At 43.5% G+C, this 17,142-nt stretch overlaps 1 protein-coding gene across 1 annotated transcript in view; it reads left to right on the top strand.

The window, feature by feature from the left end:
* The window catches only part of LRP4 (LDL receptor related protein 4), a 96,647-nt gene that overhangs the window by 6,320 nt on the left and 73,185 nt on the right, over nt 1-17,142 (top strand). The window contains exon 2 of the mRNA XM_072864202.1: nt 3,940-4,010. Coding sequence (XP_072720303.1) covers nt 3,940-4,010 — 71 coding nt within the window. The remainder of the gene's footprint in view (nt 1-3,939; nt 4,011-17,142) is intronic.

A 17,142-nucleotide genomic window follows, 5' to 3' on the forward strand; every position in this document is an offset into this window, starting at 1 on the left:
TAAACTTTACAAGGTGTTAGTGAAAGAAAAGTTGTTCCTTGAACACTTAAAGTTTAGATGTGGATCAGAGTTTCTCTCAAACTCTGTGGCTAGAGTCCATTTCTGATATTTACTAAGCATACTCAGTGTGCTCTAAGTTATGTGAAACAGAAACCTGAAGTCTCTGTGACAAATTTTTCACTGTGCATTAAAAGCATGGTTTTGTGCTTGCTGAAGTCACTGATAAAGTTTCCATCAACTCTGCTGACCTAGAATGAAGCATAAATGGAAATGCAATACACAAAACCACATGACCTTGAACTCCCAGAATGCTAATATTATGTTAAGTATCCTTAAGTATCCTAAAATCCTAAAATTGCAATGACATGGACACAAGTATGGCTAGGAGGGAGGTTGGACGTGTGTGCATATGCGTGGGTGGCTGATCTCAGACTCATGTGGAGGGTGTGTACAACTCTGGATCTTGCTCCCACCTGTGCCTTTATTCAGGTCTCACTTAGAGCTGGTAAGAAGCAATTAATTTGTTCCCTCATGCACATTTATCAAGAGCTAATATGAGAGAGGGAGAGGTGTTAAAGAGGCGTCTCTGATTCAGCCACCTGATAGGAAAGCAGATGGTTGACATGCCGTATCTCTTATCAGAAAGACTCAAGGGTTATATCTTGTGCATGCTGGCAGTACTTGCCTAACCCATCATGCCAGTAAAGTATTAGAACTGAATCATCTTCAAGAAAGAAAGCACTCTTTATCTATCTGTCTACATTTTTACATGTCACTCATCTCCATAGTGGCAGGGCTTCTGCAAACAAGAAAGGTTTGTGAACTGAGAGAGAGAGATATGCCTTTCACATCTATTCCCATGACTACTTGTTTCTCTTACAGGCCCAATTCATGTGTCCTAGTTTTTTGAGAAAGGAAAACTCAGCCCATCAGAGATATTCTGGATAGCGAGATGTAAGGTCACCTTTCTTTCTGATTGTGTGATTAATTTCTACCACAAACTTTTTATCTGAATACAGGGACTATTGATGACAAACTACATTAATAGCTTGAAGTCAAAGAAAGACACAGGTCTTCAGTTCTTTGGAAAATGCTTCTCTGTGCAGTCAAAAATTAATGTAGGAGCCACAACTTGCTACTTATCTGCTTGAATGTGTTTGGAGAATAAAGGTGGTTAGGCTTCTGTCTTCAAACTGAATTCTTCTACTGCTAGCTTTAAAAGAACATTTTCCTTTTATGCTCTTCCTCTTTTCTCTTCTTTTTTTCTGTGCCAGAGTCAAGGTATTAAACTGTGCTGTTCCTAAGGCTAGGCCACAGGCTACCTTTGCAATGCAGACATTGTGCAAGGCCTGGGTGATTGCCATTTCACTGCAGGGAGGAGTCTCATCAGGAATAGAAGAGGGAGTATTTGCATTATTTTTACATAGAGGATGTAAGGGAACCGGCAAAAGAAGGAGAAGAACCAGCTTGCAAGACACAGAGGAAGAGCTACCATCTCAAATAAAACATGAAGAAAGGTTTGGTTTGGGGGTTTTTTTCCCTAGTTTGAGAGTCAATTTACTTAGGTGGTTTTTTTTTCCCAGAGTGGAAGGTTGAACAGCCTGGCAGGCTGGTTTCAGTCCCACCTTCCAGACACACACAAAAAAAGGGGTGTGTGTGTCAGATGAATCTGCACTTTGGTCATTAAATTACAAAGGGCCTTTTGGAAGATTCTTCATATCTCAGCTTCTGAATGTAGCCGTTCAGTAGTTCTGCTGTTCTGCACTGTGAAGTAGAATTAATGGTGGTCTATGAGATGATCACAAAGTTTCCCAACATAAATGTGCAATTGGAATGCTTAGAAGGCAGCAGATAAATGAAAGGTGAAGAAAATGAAGTAACACATAAGCTCTGACTTGTTAACCTGAATTTTATTTTGTGGTAAATTAAAACAATTTTGGTAACACTGCAGAATATGGCACATGGATTACTGTTTTCTTAAGAGTAAATGGGCAGTAACTTGAGAAACACTGTAAAGGAGAGTACTGACACGACTTGAATGTTTATGACATCTATGAGCATATCTGGGTACACAGTAGTAGTGCCACTGCTTAGAAAACTTCAGGGAAGGCAACAAGGGAAAAAGTGGTAGCATAAAATATAAATCAATGCTAAAATTTAATTTAATGTATTGAACATAGAGACCATCATTTACAAACTAGGTCACCAGCTGTGAAAGCTGTAGGTCCCTCAGCTCTTTGGAAAATTAAACTATTTCTTTACATGTCCAACAGTGAATTTGGAGGCACAACTCTATAACTACATCTTCCTATGTATGGGTAAAATGTTGACTTTTAACTTACCCGGTATTCCAAGCTACAGCCTCTTCGGTTCACTGGTGATACTGAAGAGGGAACTGATGTGGGTAACGTAGCAGTGGAATAATGATAGAAATTAAAAGGGTCATTGGAAAATCCCATAGGCTGATAGTGCGGAACTTGTGATTTTATCTTGAACCTAGAGCTCTGTTGGGAACAACTTGCTATTTTCCTGGCTTTTCTGTTTAGTTAGTGGAGCTCACTAGTAATACAGAATTTGATCAACCAGAGTGCAGAGTTTGTAATGATCTTTCCAGTTAGAATTTTCTGAATTATATCCATTGTGGAACTTAGGTTTGGAAGGGGTCCCAAAAGATCACCTAGTCCAGCCACTGCATCAAGACTAAATATATCAAGGCTAGTACCAGCATTCTTATCAAAATCTGTTCTTAAAAAATTCCAGTGGAAGAGATTCCATGGTCCCCCTAGACAGTCTGCTCCAGTGTTAAAAAATCCTTAGTTGAAATGCTGATCAGCAAAATCTTTTAAGCATTTCTTGTCACAAATCAAGTTGTCTCTTTCATGTCTTTTTACTGGAGCCATAGAGAAAAGCTGATCAACATCTCTCTAATGAGCTTGCATGTATCGGAAAGCTGCATCTTACTTGAAGCTTTTATTTTCTTGACTAGGCAAATCTAATTCCTTCAGCTTTTTCTCAAATGATTTGTTTTCTAAACTTCTTGTTCTTGTTGTTATTTTCTTGTTTCTCTTCAGCTGTGTTTATATTTCTAAGGTGTTCAGCCAGGACCAGACACAGTTGCCACTTGGGGCTTCAGTACTATGCAAAGTTAAGAAATCAAACAAATTGTCTTGTATATGACACACTTGTTAACACATTCCAGAATTAAATGCATGTTTTGGCAGTGGCACTGCACTGTTGATTTATATTGTTCCTTATCTGTACAACCCTAAGATCTGTTTTTGCTGTATTTATGTCTAGTCAGGAATTGACATTGTTTATTGATGTCTGTTTCCTAAGAATAATATTTTATATTTCTCATTACTGTTTTTTTCCTTGTTGGTTTTTGGAGAACCTGTCCAATTTGTCAATAGCATTTGTGGTGTCTGATCTCATCCTTCCTAGTGTTTGCATCCCCTGCCATTGTTTTTAGGTTATCAGGTTTTTTAGCACAGATTTTACAAGCATAAATATTGCATCATCTAAGTTGTCAGTGAACATACTAAACAAAACAGAGCTTAGGACAGACCCTGAAAGGTGTCTTTCTGAGGTGCCTTTTCATTTTGATGAATAACCACTAATGACCACTATGGTTTTCTTCTATCAGATGCCTGCACACCTTCCACTAGCTGTATTTAAAATGTCATTCTATGAAAGTGTCCTGTCAGACAGTGCCAAAGCCATACAAGATGTATCGTGTCCATTGCCTTCTGTTTACCCAGTGAGCTTAACATTACTTAAAAAAAGGGAACCTGATTTAGCACAAATGCATTTTGCCCATTTTCCATGTGCTTTTTTCATTCTATTAAATTAATTCATTCTATCTCAAATGTTTAAAACATGATTGCTCCAAACCTTTCTGAACATAGCAATTAAGCTATCTGATCTGTCATTCTCTTCTAGGAAACTTGAGGTGTGGAGAAGCATCTTCCCAAGGAAGGGTCCATTTGAATGCATTACAAATAATTTGACAGGTAAGACCAAAACTGCCCATCCCATTTTTAATTATTTTTTTCCTTTTTTTTAACCTTTTCTTAAGGTCTTTGCAGTTTTAAAATGGTTAAAGTGTATTTTCCCTACTAATCCTACCTTGTTCTGGTTCCTTTCTTTCTTCTTTTTCCTTGGTTCTGTTTGTCCTGATACAGGGTTGCTATTTAAAATCACTCTGAAAATGGTGCTAACTTTTAGTATTATTTCATAGTAGTTATTTTCTGTCATTGGTTTGGTTTATTTCTCTAATGTGTCTGTTTGGAGCGGAGGGGGGAGAATTATGTCCTGAAATGGTTACGATGATAATAATCTTCTCCCTGCTCCCTTAATAATGCCTGGTGTGTTTTTTTACTAAGCATGTTGTCATATAAATTAATTGTTAATTATATTTTAATTACTTCTTTCTCATCTTTCTTACAATAATTGTGTTATATATCACTTTTCAGTGATCTATAAATTACTACAGGTTACTTAATAATGTTCCTCCCTCAAAGCTATGGGTAAAAGCAAGTACCTACCTTCTGCATGGGTTGAAGTGCATTCTGATATTTACATAGTCTTTTTAAAAGTTATTTGGTCTGAAAGGGGCAAGTCCTAAGCATATGGTTCAATTTTACCAGCATTATTTAGCAACCCTTCTAGTTTTCTTTCAACAAAAATATCCATTTTACACTGCATAAATCTACTTTACAATTATTCCCCAAAGATCCCACATGGAATTGGGCCTATATTCATAGTATTGTATCAACAGGTAGGTAACTGGGAGGTTTATAATATAAATTTCCATCTGCTCAACTGCAACCTATTTAGGAAATTGTTGTGAAAGACAATACTATGTGCTCCTCTAACATTTCACCAGGGGATTTCAAAATGATTTATAAGACAGAGATATAATTATAGGGAAGTTGAGCTTGGAGAGGAAAGTGATTTGCCAGAATGCAGCGCAAGATGCAGAGGACTAGTAAACATACTTAAACAAATACAAGTGGGTAAAAACATTTGTTCCCTGGGGAGCAAAGGACTGAAGAGCTAACGAGTGAATTTATTTGTGTTTAAGAGAATATTTTTCAAGAGGCTTTTGTTTCAAACACAGGAAAATACTGAACTGCTGGAAGACTGTTCCATGACCTAACTATATAATTATCAGGAAGTTCTGGGCCCTGTGTCTGTGCTTTATCACATTCAGTACTTCGGCATCTAAACTTCTTACAAGCTTCTGTGAGCCTGAAGTCAGCAGGGCTCCTCTGATTTATACTACCTGAGGATCTAGCCTCAGTAGAGAATATAAACTTAAATGAATTTTGGTTATGTTGCCCTGTATTTTAGGGGGATGCAGTAAGGATTTTGCATGCTAGCCAGTCAGCCAACCCCCAGTCAGAGTGATGTTAACATTTTCTCTCCCTTAACTTCAACCCACTGTTCCCAACTCTTTCACTTCAGTCATCTTAAACTCTGGTATCTTGGAATTTATTCCTTTACAATAATTGCATATTCTTTCCATGCCTCATTCTGTCACTACTTCCAAGTCAATGTTAGCATAGAAAGGTTTTTAGTCTCTCCACCTCAATCAACCCCTCTTGGCTACCTGTATTTGTTGTTACTCTTCTGCAACTTTGTACACTTTGCCTATCAAATGTGTAGAATTCAATGCCATAGTCTACATGCTATTGCACTCATGCTATAGTGGATCTATTCCTGTCTTGAAGCAGTGATTCTGCATATAAAGCAAAAAGTCTGCATTTTTTAAAACTGGGGGGCCATATATTGTAAAGTTATGCATGGTTTGCTGCTTACTGTGTCTTATGGTGTTCCTGCTCTTGGGAGTTCTCCTCCTCAGTGAAGCTCTGTGTTGGATTATTTTTTTCTTTCAAATTGAGCTCAATTTGTCAAGAGTCAGTCCCTGCTTTAATTTTATGTTGACATTTTTAATAATATCCCTTGTCTTCACTATTTTACATGTAATTGATAAGAGTGGCAGAATTGTCTCAATCATATGCCGTGCTGTTTACTTGCTCTTGTGATTCTTTAAAGGAGAGGATTAATTGCAGCTTCCTCTGGATTAATCTATGTGAAGGCTTTAAGTAAGACAATTCCTATCACTGGCCCTTTAGTGTCAATTTGACAAAATTCCCATCTTCCCCTGTGGTCCAGGGTTTGGACTTATCTGAATCTGCTTTCCATTCAAGTTAATACATTGAAATCAGCTGAGATTAATTATTTAACAAGTTTCTTGCATTGCCCACCCTATGTATTAAAATGTCAAATCATGCTACAGAGGATCATAAAACTGGCTTTAACGATGATGTCCAGTGAAAGCCTGCCTGCTTTTAAATGCAGCACAGAGATCAGAAGGCACATGAAACAACTGTCCAAGTGTTAATTTCTACTCTTACAGGCAACGACCCTAGCTGTTTTTTTAGGGTATCTGAGATTCATACATAATCAGCTGTCTCCGGGCACTGCGGCTATAAGGAAAACACCAAATATCAGAACACTTGTCAGGAATGGAGGGAAAAAATCAGACGTTTCTCTTAGATAGCAACACGTATGCTAGGCAGAGGACTCATGAATGAGGCGCTTAGAGGGTTTCAGCTTCTGAAGGGTGTTCGGCAAACGGGGATAGGAGATGGAGAAGGGGCTCTGCCATTTGCCATGAGTACAGACAGCCGGCACAAGCCGCGAAGCGGTGGCAACGCACGGGGGAACCGCTCAGCCAGCGGAGGATGTCGGGCAGCCCTGCGGCGAGCAGCCGAGAGCCCGGAGCGATGCTCCTCGGCGGTGCTGGGGGAGCTGGGACAGTGAGAGCCGACGCTGACAGCCCCGAGCACCGGGGCCGCTTTAGGAAGGGCTTCTCCGCCCGCAGAGAGGGAGCCGCGCCCGCGGCAAGGGCGCAGAGGGGCCGGGGGCGCGGGGCGAGCCCGGGGGTCTCGCAGCGGTGCCGGGCGGCGGCCCCAGGGGGTGGTGAAGAGGCGGGGTGGGGTGGGGTGGGGTGGGGTGGGGGGCGTCTCGTTGCGGAGCCGCAGCCCCTGGACCGCCTCTGCCGCGCCGAAAGTTTGCGAAGTGCCTCGGCGCTGGGGGGAGCGGGGCGGGGGCTGCCGCGGCGGGGCTCCTCCTCCGGGGCCGGGCCTGGGCCGGGGCCGGGCGGGAGCGGGGAGCGAGCCCCCAGCCCCGGAGCTGCCGCGGCTGCGGAGGGAGCGAGCGGCGGTCGGGCCGGGGTGCTGCGCACGGGAGGAGCCCGGGACGGCGCTGCGGGCGGCCCAGGCGCGGGGCCGGGGCGCTGCCACCATGAGGCGGCGCGGCGGGGGCTGCCTCTTGCCCGCGCCTCCGCAGCTCCTGCTGCTGCTGCTGGGAGCGCTGCTCCGTGCCAGAGGTAAGCGGCTGCCGCGGCGCCCTCTGCCCCACGGCGGCGCGGGGGGCCCGGCCGCCGTCCCGGGCTCGGCGGCGGGGAGCCTTGCCCGGGCGGGGAGCCCTGCCCTGCCGCGCCGCTCACCTGCCCACGCCCGTCGGGCAGGGAGCCCTGCCCTGCGCCGCCGCAGGACAAAAGGTCCGTGCCCCGTCCCGCGCCCGGACGCGGGGCTCTCGTCTTCCCCGTGCCCCGGCGCGGCGGGCCGGAGACGGTGGAGTCCCCCGTCAGGCCGGGGCGCGGGTCCTGGGGCGGCGCTGCCCTGGCCGGGCGGCAGCGGAGGGTCCCCGCCGCCCACGCGGCCGCTGCCCCCCGCGGAAGTTTGGCGGCGGCGGGCGCGGGCTTTGTTCCCGCGGTGCGAGCGGCGCGTCGGGCCGGGGCGTGCGCGCAGGTTGCCTCGGAGGCTGCCGTGCCCGGCGTGTCGGGACAGCCGCCGCTCCGGAGCAGGAATGCAGCCGCGCACCCGCCGCGACGGGCCCCTTAAAGGTACAGCCCGGCTCCACGGCGGCGCCCCGGGCCACCTGCCTCGCCTCGGCGGGGAGCGGGAGTCCTCCCGCAGCGCCCTGGCAGAGTGGGGCCAGCGCAGGACTGGTACCAAAAATAGTGGCGAGGGGACGAGGGGAGGGGTTCGCTGCGGTCTTAGCGAGCAGGGAAGCAGTGCCATGAAGTCTCGCCGGTGAAAACTTATCTTTGTGGTTGCTCTATCAACTGTAAAGCAATAGCTGTTTCTTCCTCTTGTGCTGTAGTGCTTTATTTTACAAGTGCGCCCGGTGGAGGAGAACACACCTAAACGCTTCGTGGAATTGTTTATAAAGAGTTGGAAGGCTTTTGGGGGAGGGGTGCGGAGAGGAACTATGTACCTCGTTTCTCTCCCTTCACTCCTTTGGCAGCTGCTGTATAACTTCACCCATCCGTTTTCTCCTATGCTACTCTGAAATTACAGGAAGCGTTTGTAGTAGTGCTGCTGACCTCCATCATTCTACAAGTATTGCCTCTGGGGCACAATCACATGGGGTTTGGGTTTCAAGTAATATTATTTATCTTCCAACAAGAAATCTAATGGCAGGCAGCTTTGAAGAAGGTGCTAAACCAGCTTGGAAAGGCTGAGTAGAGAGCTGCAGTTCTGTGTATCAGAAAGACTGCATTTTAGAAACCAGAAGTACTCTTAAGTTCCAAGTGCCACAGAGATACTTAGCTGCAGTCTAGGAGTGAGAAGGATCTAAAGCACAGATCTCGGTGTAGGTGCAGATCTGGATGTGTTTTATTTTGGCTGTTACCCAGGTGCTCCTAGTTAATGTGTCTGGGTTGTTAACAGCCATGTGGGGGATGTCTGATTGTAAAGTGCAGGTTTGCTCGTAGGTGGTTGTGCCTTGATGTCTCCAGGACGCTCTTTATGGCAGTTTGCCTCTCTTTCAAGTAGCTCTCCCATCAGTGCACTTTCCTGTATCCTCTTGTCAAATGAATGTGAGTTTATGATTAGATGTGCTAACTGCTTCCAGAAGTGAGTATCCTCTTTCCTTCATGGGAAGATATGCTTTGCAATGAGAACACAATTCCTGAGCATTTTTTTTCCTATTTGAAGCAAGGAAAAACATGAGGAGGTGTCAGGATGGAGGCAGCAGAGAAGATGCCAAAGTTTGTGATGAGTTGGTGTTCCTCCCCTTGGCTAGAAATTTTTCACCATTGTCCCTTAGAAGTACCTGCGGGAACAGTATACAGCTTAACTGTCATAAAGCATCCACAGCCACAGAACTCGCGACGCCAGACAGGTAAATTGTTAGAAGCACTTGATCATTTACCCCTGTAGCTCAGTACAGCGCAGGTAAAGCAAACAAGTCTGCAAGATTGACCTTTGACCCTCTTTTGGTGGATAGTGGCAGTTAACTGGAGAAGTCTGTGCCAAAAAAAAAAAAGGGAGGTCTGCAAATATCTTGAGCTTTTGGAAAAGGGCGTTGCAGGTAAAAATGCGTATATAGAGAGAATTTAAAGCTAATGGCACGCACTGCTGGTGCGTGGTGATGAAGAAGGGTCTGATGTTATGACGGTCTGTGTTAGCAGGAATATAGAATGTCACAGAACCTGTCTGGGTGATGTGCTTGCCGTTCTGGCTCCTGGAGCTCTGCCAGAAAAATACATGGCTAATATCAGAGCTTCACTCCCCAAACATCTTGACTACATTTTAGCATCACAAACCTGAATGCGATACCTCTATAGAAACACAGTTTGCAGTAGGAATTGCAATCTCCTCTATGTGTGCTTGGCATTGCTATTAGTTCTACAGCTCTCAGCCAAGTGCAAAATGCCCGTTTTCCTGTTGTCAACTTGGAGCTGATAACGTTCTGCTTCCTGGGTGTGCTGAGGGTACTTGGGTTTACTGTTGATCAGGTTGGATGATATTCACAGATCTTATGATCACCCTGAATTATCTTGACTGGTTTTTTTTTGTCAAAGTGGTGAAGGCAGTGAGTAACATCCCTACTCTTCTAAAATGAAGAGTAAGATGCTGCAGGAGGCTGACAAGTGGTGGTGGTGGTTTTTTTCGTTTTGCTTTATTTTGTTTGGTTTTGTTGTTTTTTTTTTTTAAACAATTCTCTGTCTGCTAAAACATGGTAGCATTAGTGGAAAAGCATAAAGCATAAATCTTCCAGTATGAAGTTAACATTATAATTTCATTTATTTAGTGTAGATAAGCAATTTTCTTTTATATTCTCTTTCCAAAAGCTTTCAGTTGTATGCTTCAGCACTGCTTTCTGCAATAGAGAATCCCTTCTTGCATCCTAGGAGTGTGGGTGTATGCAGCAACCAAATTAATAGGTGCTTAGTTATTTCCAGAGTGTCTTGTGAACCTTGAAGAGAGATATTCTGTTCATGGGGGCCACAAAATGGGATTTCAGAAAACTTGGAGCTGTTTCTCTACATTGTGTTCCTTGAAGTTACAGAAGAAAACGTGGTTGGATATAAACATTATCCAGTTGTTTGTAGTTCAAACCAGAAGGCAGTACTTGCTGTATGTTAACTAGAAAAAGAAATTGAAGTGATTTGTATTTTGTTTTTACTCCTAAAAACTTGCAGTTCTCCAGACTGGTGAAATTAACACTAACAAATAATTAAAACACTCATTCTATGAGAAAGATCTGCAGTCTGATAGTCCTCTTGAATCTTCCTGCACTCTTGTGAAATAGGCAAATATTATCCTTGTTTTGTAAATGTGGGAAGTGAAGTAGAAATTGTCTTGCCCAAGGCCAACTCCATTTGCCCTAGAATGCAACTTACCATTGAACACAATAGAATATGTGCTTCATAACATTTAAAAAGCTGATAAAGAGATGTTATCTTGAAAACCAGTCAAGGTTTTAAAAATAGGCTGAAAAAGTAAGTGCATGTCATACACCTTCATTGAATTCCTCTGCTGCTTGTGACTTGTGGCTATTTATCTTTTAAATAATACTTCTATTTCTCTTGCTGATGATCAAAAGATTCATAAAACTGCAGAAATTTTACTGTCTCTCCGTTGGAAAGGGGTGATTGGTAAGTAAAGTGTGGTTAAAAGATACGTATAAGAAAAATGGACACTTGTTTCTCTAGTCCTCTGTTATTTCCACATTAGCTATTTGTGATGTTATCTCAAAGGGGTTTACATAGTATGGTGATATATACGCACACTTAAACTGACCATCTTTTAAGATGTCTGACTTTACCTGATACAACATCCAGAGCTGGAGTTTTGGCATGCAGCAAACCCACTCCATTAATTGGCATACTGTATTTAGTGGCTGGCTGTGTTTCATACAAATCATGGCAGAGAACGCTAATTGTAATTGTCGTCCATGAATCTAATATGCTTGATGGTTATGCTCTCGCTTTTTGTGTCTGTAGTGCCTGTGGTTCTTTGCCATGGCTGTTATGTTAGGCATTACTCTTTTATGGGATTTTGTTTTCTATTTTGTGTGAAGACTGGGCACTGTAATGCTTCTTGAATCTCTCCTTTCTATATCGTCTTCCCTGTAGATTTCCATTTCCCTGTAATGAAGATAGTAACTATATGGATCCAGGGGCTTATGATTCTGTAGGTTTGTGGTTTATTCATGCTGTATATCTGGTCGCTCTGGGACTGTCACCTTGGGAGTATTTGGCTGCCATCCTGTTGTGGGTGAGTTTGTGTTCAGGTTTTTCAGCTTTCCAGGCATTTTTTTGCCTCTGTTATGCAGAACTGCCTGTTAAATGCTGAAGTATTCCAGCCTGTGTTTTAGTCTGAGAGACTCCTGAGCTGCAGTCAGTGTTTCTGTGAGGAGCAGAACTCCTCCTTGGCTGTTGTGAGCCTAGATGAAAAGAGACTCACAATGCAAGGGCATGAAAATAAGTTTTCGTAAAGACTTTATTAACATCAAATGGAGCTGACGTTTGTGGACTTTTGCCTTGCTAAATTGTAGATGACTGAAACTCCTCATATCAAGGAATTATGTTTGTTATTTAATATAGAAGAAAAAGAAAAAAAGGGATTGAACAGTTGGGAGCTTGATTCTGATGGTATGAGATACATGCCTATAGAAGGATGCTTAATGTTAGTGCAACTTAGGGTTGTGAAGTTATAACAGAAGCTTCTGTTTTTCATGAGGTTGTTCTTAGGTTATTAGATTTTTCTGTATTTAGCCACCAGTCAGCAAGTCACAAACCATTAAGATTAATGGACAGTATTGTATATGCATATTAAATGTTTGTACTGTAAATTGCAGTTTTGTCAAAAAATGTATGACAGAAGACAGTGTAGACTCTTGTTTCTCAAGCTGTTGTATGTTAATAGCAACTTTCTGATGTTGCAATACTCAGAACTAAGAAGCATTGGCTATTTCCCCTGAATGGGTTAGGATGAGAATAAAATTCACCTCCCTGTACTATAGTGATTAGGTTGTTTAAAGAAATGTTGGCCCAGCAAAACTTCCAGCAGAGAATGTGTTTGCCTGAAAACAGACCCCATATTCTGTAGTGTTGAGGTGAAGTTTCACTCCTGGAGTTAAATTTACCAGCAGTGAGATGTTATTGTGACTCCAGGCAGGGGAGACTCCTCTCCTGGCTACCAGCATGGTGACTTCCTCCGTATGCCCTAGCAGGGCATAGTCTTCGGTATCTCTTTGTTACTGCCTGACAGCCCCTCCCGGCTGCTGGAGCTTTCTGTTTCTATTGCATAGCAGCAGTTCTTTAATCAGAAATCTTGTTAGTATTCAAGGATAATTGATCCGACTCTCTGGTAGGGGGTGGGGACCCAGCCTTGCATCCTTCTCCTACTTGCCACCCCCAGTTTGACCCCTGTTGTCTCTTTGTTTTCTCCTGTTAAGTTTGTGCCAGTGATGTGTGTGTGTGCTGTTTTTCCAAGCAGCCTGAAGTTGGCTGTAACCAAGAGCAGCAGTTAAATAGAGCCCGATTTCCCCGCTTCCTGGCGTTTAGTTGTTCAGCTCCATTTTCTGGTCTTCTGTGTTTTTGATTTGCAGAGAAGGAATTTACTTGGTGCCCCCGGGCATCTCTTAAACCCATTAGAACAAACTCCATTATTTCACTGTACTTAGAAATCCTCCTCCTTTAGTCCCAGCGTCCATCAAAATAACGTATCCTCTGTAAGACCCTCTGTAAAATGTTTAATAGGATCTTTTCAAACTCAAGGAGAGTTCCAGTTGGGAAGGGGGAGGGGAGAAGGCTAATGGAATATCTGACTGTGACTTGCAGTAAGCCTGAACTTGGCCTGTGTCAGCTCTCCCTTCACCTCCAGGCTGAGGGAGTGCTGAACAGAGCGGATCCAACACTGGGATCAAAGCTGGAAACAAAAGGCTTTGGGAGAAAAATTTCTGGCCAAGAGGGAGCCTCACAAAGGTGGTGCATAATTTATCATTCGAGGTTTATTTCTGCTGTGCTCCTTCTGGAGAGGGAAGGAAAAAAGAAGTGACTCTCCTGCTGTTTCGAAGGGGATGAGTGATGGCTTAGGAGACTTGAGGCAGGAAGGGGCTAGAGATACCATGGAAAAACTTTTTCAGTGCAGTCTGTACCCAGCTCCTCTCGTCAGATGTTATTTCAGTTGCAGGGGGAACCCTATTCTTGCCTTTTGAAGTTTCAAAGAGTGAGTACTTTTAACTTCTCTGGTCATTCCCAAGTCTCAGTGTATGGAGTGGTGCTGCTTTTGGCAAAATAAAGTTCTTGAAACTTCTGAGGTATTTTTCTTACCTTAGGGATCGGTCTAAGTGCTGTGGCTCTGTGTAACACGGATGAAGAGGCTACATTTGCCCTAAAGGGTTTATAGTCTAAATTAGACATCTGACATCTGATAAGGAGCAGGGATGTGATAATTCTAGTGGGATAGATAAGGTCCAATATTAAAATAGCATAGCTTTCTAATTGAATTTCCTTTAGCTTTGGTTTAATGGGAAAAGCTTCTGAAAGTTTTTCATTCCAATCACTTCTTAGAACAAGGATAGAGAGGGGTTTTTGGGTAGGAATTGGCATCAAAGACTCCTGAAAGCTGGTAAGTGGGGAAATACGGAGGAGGAAGCAGATGCAAGAGTAGTGTAAACCATGAGAAGAAGGGAAGAGAATACAGGAGTACAGATATTAACAGAAGCAAAGATAGGCATTTTGGAAAGAGAGCTAAGGACTTGAGCTGGCAGAGGAGCAGAAGAGCTGTGTAGGGAGATCCAAGTGGAGTAATTATATGGGATCTGATGGCAGAAAGAGTTGTTAATTAGGTAGTATAAAAGATGGAAGTTTTGAAAGTGAAGATGAGCACTGAGCAGAATTTAACTGCTGAGGCAGGGAAAGACTTATTTTAGTAATGCTTTAAAGGAGGATGTGACAACTTGTTAGGGACCGTCAACAGTAGAGGCCCTGATCTACTGGGGTGATTTTATGAAATATCAGGAGCTTAGCAATGGGGGCAGAGGTGGAAAGGGAGCATTGGCATAATGCTGAGATGGTGAGTCCATGAGATAGAGGTGGCGATGGAGCTATCTGCAGCAGTGGAATGTGAGACCTATCGGGCTTGGGAGCATGTACAGCCAGAAGGACTTTTGAGTGTGATGTCTGGAAAGATATTTTGGAGGACAGTCCTGTCTGGAAAAGTGTATGAAGTAGGAGGGCAGAGTTGAAGAGAGAAGCTAGGAGGTTGGAGATGATTGCCTGGAAAAAGGCATAAAGTGAGAACAGGGGATTACTCTGGGTTTGGAAAGGAGTCTGGGTACAGAAGCAACAAGACTGGTAGCAGGAAATAAAACCTTTCCTGGAAGAGGAGGATACTTCTCTTCCTCTTCTCTATTAAGAATTGCTACATGAAGGAGGGAGTCACTAGTGAGAACTGTTAAAACATAAGCATGTGATGTTCTCAGCCTCCTTCTCTGAAAGGCTCATAAGAAGCATTGTGTGACTATGCAAGAAGGTTAGAGGGAAATACGCACTCTGCTCCTTTAGCCTGAATCTCCAGTTCTGTCACTTCATTTGACTTGGTGACACCTGGTAGTGTCTCGGAGAGGTTCTTGCCTAAGGTGCAGCCATTCACTGTAGCAGAACTGTGCCTCCTGGGATCTAGGATTAGAATAAAATAAAGACACATCTTCATTTTTTTCTATGTGCTCCCACCCAATTTTAGTTCTGAATTTCCATAACTGCTGAATAGTCAAATCCATATTTGCAACTCTGAGGTCAGGGGAAAAAAATTTGAAGTCTCAGGATTGTAATTTCCTGCTTCTGTTCCGAGCTCCTGAGGATGAACCAAGAGGTGGGATAATTCTCTGAATTAACATTGCATTTGTTAAGAGGAAGCCAGCTTTACTGTTGTCCTTTCTTTGTGATTCGGAGTTTGCAGCTTCTTCAGGCTTGACATATTAAGGAAATGAGGTTTTTGAGGCCTCAGAGATTGTGTTCTTCTCACTGTGATTTTTGAAGCCTGTTACTCTTGAAAAGCCTGAGTTGAGTTTCTTACGGCTGGAGTACATGCCTCTAATTTGTGCTGCCTCTTTAAAAGTGCCTTGATCAGCATAGTACCTATTAGCATGAGGAAAAACGTAATGGGCCTTGCTGTGAGAGAAAACTGGAGAGTTTGCGGCATGGGAAAGGGAAATAGATTGGAGGCTGCTATTCTGGAGGCTTTAATAGCCAAGAAGCAGGAGAGGATAGTCATTGGCAAATAGGAATGCTAGTGGACTATCTGCATTTTTGTCATGGATCTCAAATAGAAGTACTCGGTGTCTAAATCTTAGAAAGCATGATGTGGGAGTAGGTGGGAGACTGGTTGGATCTCCTGACAAGGGCACTAGTCATTGCCCTGCAAACAGACTTAAGTTTAATACAAGGAAAGAGCAGGTTGAATTGAGAGCTATATCCATGCAGAGTCAAAGTGGTAAAGGGATTTTTCTTGGGCATTGACTTGGAAGCAGGGGAGGACTGAATTGGGCTGGTTGGTGAGGTTATGGCCCTTTGCTATCTTTGCTAGGCCTTAGGGAAGGCTGCCCCTGGGTCTGACTTCTTTTCTGTACCAGTGAATGGCAGCTGCAGGAGGGTGTTGACTCATGAACAGCTGCTTCCTGAGCGGTTAAGATGTCTCCACCGCAAGGGTGGTAACCTCATGTGTTGTTCCAGTTCAGACTGTCACTGGTCATGAATCAACACTGTCTGTAGGCCTTTGTTCACTGCATTTTTGAGTGTAAGGAAGAATTCAGACCTGCAGTCAGCATTACCTTAAACAACAGAACGCCTTTAGGCCTTTTGGGTGTTTGTCGTTTGGTTTAGCTTGTTTTTTTTTTTTTCCAGGGCCAGGGTTCTTTTATCTGTGGAGCAGGTGGATCCCCTGCCTGCGTGTCAGCTCCCTTGGAAGGGCAGATTTGTCATCTTTGCATCTTTGGCAGTTACGTTGTGTAATTTCTATGCTACCAGTACTCAAGCAGGGAAGAACAACCTTGTTGATCCCTGCCTTCTGCAACCTTCCACTACAAACTTCTTTGGCTTGAAGTGGCTTATCCAATCACAAGAGAAGCCTCTTGTTTCTCTGAGGTTTCTCTTGTTTGTGACCTGCCTCCTGTGAACTGGAAGATGAGGAGCTGTAATCTTCTGTTGCTCTTTGTGCAAATTCCAGACTAGAACAAAATAAGCTAATTCCTTAGGTTAAGTTTTCCAGTCAATTGTCCCTAGAAAATGTTTTTTTCATACTTTCTTTCTTGCTTGTTATGGTTAAGTTCTTCACTCACAAGTCTTCAGAAGTCTGAGAGCAAACATTTAAGCTGGAAAGGAAAGTCTAAAAAAAAAAAAAAAAGGGATGATTCCTGTGGATACTCTGTAGTAACTTTTTGTTGGTTGGTTGTGCTGGGGAAGCAAACTCTTGATGATGGTAATGCCTATGCTGGAGGAAGAAGAGAAGCTCAGGTGGTTACTTTCTGAGAAATGACCCATGAGCAATTTTTGTGCTGCAGATGCTTTAGAACAGACTGGCAGGGAAGAGGGGGTGGCAGGCACTTGCCTACTTTAAATGCTTGGCAAAACCCCCTGTTAATCAGGTGTGTGAGGCCAAATCTAACACAGTTACAGTATAGAACTAATGGAAGATACAGGGCAAATTAAACCTATGTACAATCCATCAATTGTAGGATAAAAATAAACAGTACTCAGACAGAAGCCTTCAAGCAAGGAAGGGAGTGAGGCAGAGATGACATCTTTGGTATGTACACCTTGACTTACCCGCTCAG

This window comes from Ciconia boyciana, chromosome 6, assembly GCF_034638445.1.
Source record: "Ciconia boyciana chromosome 6, ASM3463844v1, whole genome shotgun sequence".
NCBI lineage: Eukaryota > Metazoa > Chordata > Aves > Ciconiiformes > Ciconiidae > Ciconia > Ciconia boyciana.